Below are 6245 nucleotides of genomic sequence, written 5' to 3'. Positions count from 1 at the left end.
GCTCCCGGCTACGCACAACCTATTATGACATGGCCACTTGCTTTTGCTGACCCTGCCTATGACATCATAAAACAAACGGCCGAAGGAGGGAAAGTCGGATGCAGAAAAGAAATTGGCGACTTGAATCAACATCTGGGGTACCAGGCCATCAAGTTTGTTGGAGACAGACGTTCCTACGTCGACTTAAGAGTCGTGTCGGGTTCTGCAGGTACTTTGGGAGATTTTGCATTTGTTCTGACTGTAAAAGCCTGCAGCACTATCGGTGGAACCGTTTTCAACTATCAGCAAGATACGGGCCCCATCGTAAGCCGAAGGGTAATCCGGGACATTGTACTTTGGTGCAACACCACGCACGTTATTGTCGATGTGATAAGTGTAACAGGTGACTCACTTGGGCAAATTGTTTCAGAACAAGATATGGGAGGCAATGAATGGGTTAATCTCGCTCTCGCGTACGACGAAAGCAACCCTGAGCTGAAGCTCATGAAATCCCAATCTGATCTGGGTCTTGTGAGGCTTTCAGGCATTGGAACCAATCCACGCCTTGGTTTGCCAGGAACACTGCGCATAGGCGGAAGGTTGAACGGGACGTCTAGCCAAGCGTTTGCGGGTCAAGCAATATGCTGCGTCATGTATGACAGTAAGATTGCAAATGGTGACGTCATGAATGCTGTAGATGAGTGTTACTCTGGAATATGGCCCTCATCTTATCCTGCCACGCCTGGTAAGAATCTAGGCTCATAAGATGCATTTCTGTATATGTTAAATTATTTTTATTAATTGGTTATATTTTCAATCCATTGAACAAAGCTTTGTTTTCAAAAAAGAGACACAATTTATCTACGTAGTGTAATGCGCTTAATAACTAATGCAAGAACGCTATCGACATTAAGCATGAATGCACTAAATAACTAATGCAAGAACACTCTAGCTCACCGCTGTCAAGCTATCGACATTATGCATTAATGCACTAAATAACTAATGCAAGAACACTCTAGCTCACTGCTGTCAAGCTCACGACATAATGCATTAATGAACAAAATAACTAATGCAAGAATACTCGAGCTCACTACTGTCAGCTAACGACATTATTCATGAATGCTCTAAATATCTAATGCAAAAAACACTCTAGCTCACTGCTGTCTAGCTAACGGCATTGGGTATTAATGCACTAAATAACTAATGCAAGAACACTCTAGCTCACTACTGTCAAGCTAACGACATTATGCATGAATGCTCTAAATATCTCATGCAAGAACACTCGAGCTCACTGCTGTCTAGCTAACGACATTGTGTATTAATGCACTAAATAACTAATGCAAGAACACTCGAGCTCACTACTGTCAAGCTAACGACATTATGCATGAATGCACTAAATAACGAATGCAAGAACGCTCGAGCTCACTGCTGTCTAGCTAACGACATTGTGTATTAATGCACTAAATAACTAATGCAAGAACACTCGAGCTCACTACGGTCAAGCTAACGACATTATGCATGAATGCACTAAATAACGAATGCAAGAACAATCTAGCTCACTGCTGTCAAGCCAATTACATTATGAATTATTGCACCAAATAACTAATGCAAGAGCACTCGAACTCATTACTGTCAAACTAACGACACTATGCATTAATGCACTGAATATCTAATACAAGAACTCTCTAGCTAAGTGCTGTCAAGCTTTAACGACATTATGAATTAATGCACTAAATAACTAATGCAAGAACACTGGAGCTCAATATTGTCAGCACGGCCGTTAATCACTGGCGCCACCTCGTTTTGTGCGATGCATTAATAAATGAGTCAATGCTATTTCCGAGGTGGCGCTAAGGACCGGATGTTTTGAAATTTCACCGTTAATTCTTCAGGGTGAGTAGGTTTTATATGTTTTCCAACATATTTCGCAATATTTTGAAAATCGGGAAATGCAGTGCGATTAAGTCAAAATTTATTTATCCACAAATGTACATAAACAAACAACCACAACCATTTTGGAAACTTTCAGACCTTTATAAATTGCGACATGGTGGAGTTTTTGAAAGCAAATCAAAATATTGTGCCTTTGTGACGAGCAAAATTCCACCCGATTAATTCGCGAACGACATCAAAGGATTGCGTTCAACATATACTTGTTGCTGCATGCACAGGCACATTGACATCTTGCAAATCTATTAGGTAATTTTGTTGCTTTTTTCCAAAAGAGATGGAGCCAGTGCCAAAGAGGTGGAGCTAAGGACATGAGGTGGCGCCAATGCACGATATATGAATTATCACATGACTTACATTAATTTTGATAGATAATGTTCCTATACACATACACATTCTATAAACAAAAAACAAGATGTAAATATATGAATATATAAGTTACCCACTAAATTAAGAAGTCAATAACCTGAAAATGAAACATGTTGTTCGATATAAATCCAAAATATGTAATCTTCAATAAATCCAATATTTAAATTCTCAACATGCTCAAAATATATTCTATACAACAAATGTGTTAATACAAAAAATCAAAATTCACGAAGTACTAAAAAGATATTACTACTTCTTGAAACGAGATTTTTCCCCTATTAAAATTGCTTTATTTACTCAAAGGCAAAAGGTCAACGAATCTTAAATAGGCTAACATATGCCACTCGCTCCTACTTATATCTGCAACAAATTAGGATAGCTTCGGCTTTAATCGTTACCTTTGTGTTCATTATCCTCAAGCTTTTCTCCAGTATTGTGGTATATTCAATAACATACATTTTAAAATCTCTTCGCAACAATGTTTCTTTATAATTATATAGGCTTTTCTATTTTGATTATATTTCATTATGATCGAACAATCAACCTTGAATACGAAACAAAAAGTGTATTGTCGGCATCGAACATAAAAAATGGCTAAAATAGTGCATTGGTGCCACCTCCTGTCATTCGCGCCACCTCCTTGGCATTGGCTCCTTCTCTTTCGAAAAAACACAAAATTATCTATTCGTTCGACAGGAAGTCAATGGTTTTGTGCATCGGAGAACTTGTGCTTGTTGAAAGCACTTGTTTGATGTTGTCAGTTATTTTATTGGGTGGAAATTTGCTAGTCATACAGGAAAAATAAATCGATTTTATGTTAAATCTTTACCATAACTTATAAAGGTCATTACGTTTCCAAATGGGTTGTTATTATATGTTTCTGCATATGTGTGCATGAAAAAAATCTTCTCTGAATCGCACTACATTTCCCGATTTTCAAAATATTGCGAAACATGTTGAAAAAACTTTTAAAACAAACTCACTGTGTAGAATGATCAGTGGCATTTAATATCATCCGGTCATTAGCGCCGGAAGAAGCATTGGCTCATTAATATATTAATGCATCACTACATGTAAACACTGGCGCACTTACCATAAACTCCGAATCACACACATTTTTAAGAGATGAAATCGAATAGCAAATACAGTATTCGAACATTTAATTGACGCGTTGTATCAACAAGGTGTGTTTTCTCTACGGTGCTTTACACTTAAGCTTGGCACCGGAGCGTTTTTACTTACTAATATATTATTGTCAGCTAGGCCACGTGAGTATTTAATACCCATAAGTTTGTGTTATCTGTTTTGCTGAAATCAAAATAAAATAGTTTCAGAATCCACTTCATGTGAGCAGTTGAAAGGGTACTTCGTTCTAGAATCACGCGACATGGCTATGGGCGTTGCCATGGTGCCCTTAGCAACGCCTACCGTAATGTCACGTGCAATGTGTGCGGATAAGTGTCTACGACTTGAGCAGTGCGCAACGTTTACTTTTTCGACTCTGGACAAAATATGCAAGCTGTACGACGATGGTAATAGTGAGAGTCGTGTTTCGATTTTGGATACTAACGTCTACACACGAAGGGACATTTGCTGTTAATGCTAAGACACTAACGTTTACACACGAATGGACATTTGCTGTTAATGCCGAGACACTAACGTCTACACACGAAGGGACATTTGCTGTTAATACTGGGACACTAACATAAACACACGAAGGAATATTTGCTGTGAATACAATACTGTACGTTTGTTTCAACTAAGCTCAATGTGTTAAAAGAAAAACTTATGTTCTGCCAATTTTCACATGTGAGCCTTGTTCTGAGAAAACTGGGCTTCATGCATGTGCAAAAAGTGTCGTCCCAGATTAGCCTTTGCAGTCCGCACAGGCTAATCAGGGACGACACTTTCCGCCTAAATTGTATTTTTGCTAAGAAGAGACTTCATTAAACGAACAATGTCATTAAAGCGGAAAGTGTCGTCCAAGATTAGCCTGCGCGGATTGCACAAACGAATCTGGGACGACATATGCATTAAGCCCAGTTTTCTCAGAACGCGACTTATTTTATCAGAAACACACCACTCGTTAGTGAGTCCTATGAAATTCAGCGGGGGAGTCTATGGCAAGCGGTTCGACACATAATCCCAAGAAACAAGGTTTCTCATGAGAACCTAGGTTTTCAAATGAGAACCTAGGTTCTTGTGAAAACCTAGGATACCAAACGAGGACTTAAGTTCTCAGAATGAGAACCTAGTTTCTTGGGATTATGCGTCGAACATCTTGCCATAATTAACCTCCAGTTGTCTCCCATTGCTGGATACACGCTGGTGGCATATGTGTAAAATGATAAGAAATACGCGTGAAACCGTGAGTGTTTCTCCCCAAGAACATTTTTTTAACAATTTTCAGACAATGCTCAGTAATATTCTACGAAACTTGTAGGAAACTTCTTTTGGAATGAAATTAGTAAAGTAATCGGTCGACATTGATCTGAACACGTTAATAAAAAATTAAACTGTTTACGAAATACATCTTTTATTGTAAATATTATTTTGAGACTAAAAATTGAAACAAATTCAGATCAATCGTTACATAATACATTGTTACATCATTAAATGAGTTTTAGATATTCAGTTCCCTTGTTCGGACCTCAAACTACTGCACGGTACAGTTTTCTATTTTAAGTATGTCTGTGATATAGTAAGCAATCAGTATGGTATTTTAAAAAGTTTTATCTCTATTGATAATGTGTAATAATGTATTATTCAATCGTAAGATATCGACAACACTGCAAGAAAAACTTATGCACTAAAGACTTTGCAAACATATTCCAATAATTTGAGATATCTGCAAAATTAAAGTTCTTAACGGCGTGTTTTCATTCTGTCCAGCCCGTGTGTAATCATATGTGAACCCCATTGATCCTGCGCCCTGAATAATATGTGTCCCGTATTCCAAACGAGCAAGTTAACGCGTAATTCTGAAAACCTAGGTTCTCTGAAAACCAAGGTTCTCAGAGATCTCAGTGCAATCTTCAAGCGAGAACCTAGGTTCTTATTGTGAGAACCTAGGTTCTCATGAGAAACCTAGTTTCTTGGGATTATGCGTCGAACCGCTTGCCATAGGAGTCCGTGTCCTGTTTTAATAAAAATGAGCCGCGCTCTGTGAAAAGAAGGTGTAATGCATGTGACACTCTCCGATTTTATGGTATTTTGCGTTTAAAGAAAGTCTCTTCTTAGCAAAAAAAACAACAGTTTAGGCGGTAAGTGTCGTCCTGTACAGTCAAATGTGGGACGGAACGCACATGCATTAAACCCCATTTTCACAGGTCACGGTCCCAAAATAAAATAATGACGATGTAACTTAAAAAGGAAGTGCTTGTGATGTGTGTGGATTAACAACTAATAAAAGCGAGAATTATAATACAAAACATGTTGGCAAGGCAAGACGTTTATATTTTTTCCATGGAGCAAAAATTAATCCCACGACTTTTTCACATTACGGAAGATGGGTTCATACCATTATAAAACAATATCATCAAGCTGGGTATGCGGATACTTTGATAACAGATGGCACTTCGATACCAGATAACAACAAAAGCCACGCGCGAGAGGTAATTTTCTCATGTTTTTTTTTAAGTTGTATCATGAAGATTACTTTTTTACACAAGGTGCATGGTCGAGTTTATAAATGGTGTATCCTTTTATTTTGGAAAGAAAAAAATCACGGAAGAATGGTGGATTTTTCTCCCAAAAGTAGAAAATTCGGTCAGAAAACAGCATGAATTGGATGAACAGTAAACATTTCAACAAATTATAACTACTTAGACATATTTCAAGAAATTGTTTGATATTCCAGCATGTAGGGTAATCACTGTGCTTCAAATACTGACATTTTGATACTATTCAATGAAATATAAACGAAGATAGAGCATGTTTTAATAGGT

At 37.7% G+C, this 6245-nt stretch overlaps 1 protein-coding gene across 1 annotated transcript; it reads left to right on the top strand.

Annotated features, from left to right (window-relative positions):
* Positions 1–277: 277 nt before the first annotated feature.
* Positions 278–4057, top strand: LOC127847772 (uncharacterized). The gene is made up of 2 exons (XM_052379910.1): positions 278–724; positions 3627–4057. Exons 1-2 carry the CDS (start codon positions 418–420, stop codon positions 3896–3898), a joined length of 579 nt encoding a protein of 192 aa, XP_052235870.1. The 5' UTR covers positions 278–417; the 3' UTR covers positions 3899–4057.
* The last annotated feature ends 2188 nt before the right edge of the window (positions 4058–6245 follow it).

The sequence above is a fragment of the Dreissena polymorpha genome, chromosome 10 (genome assembly GCF_020536995.1).
Source record: "Dreissena polymorpha isolate Duluth1 chromosome 10, UMN_Dpol_1.0, whole genome shotgun sequence".
NCBI lineage: Eukaryota > Metazoa > Mollusca > Bivalvia > Myida > Dreissenidae > Dreissena > Dreissena polymorpha.
This window is presented reverse-complemented; position numbering and strand designations above follow the sequence as displayed.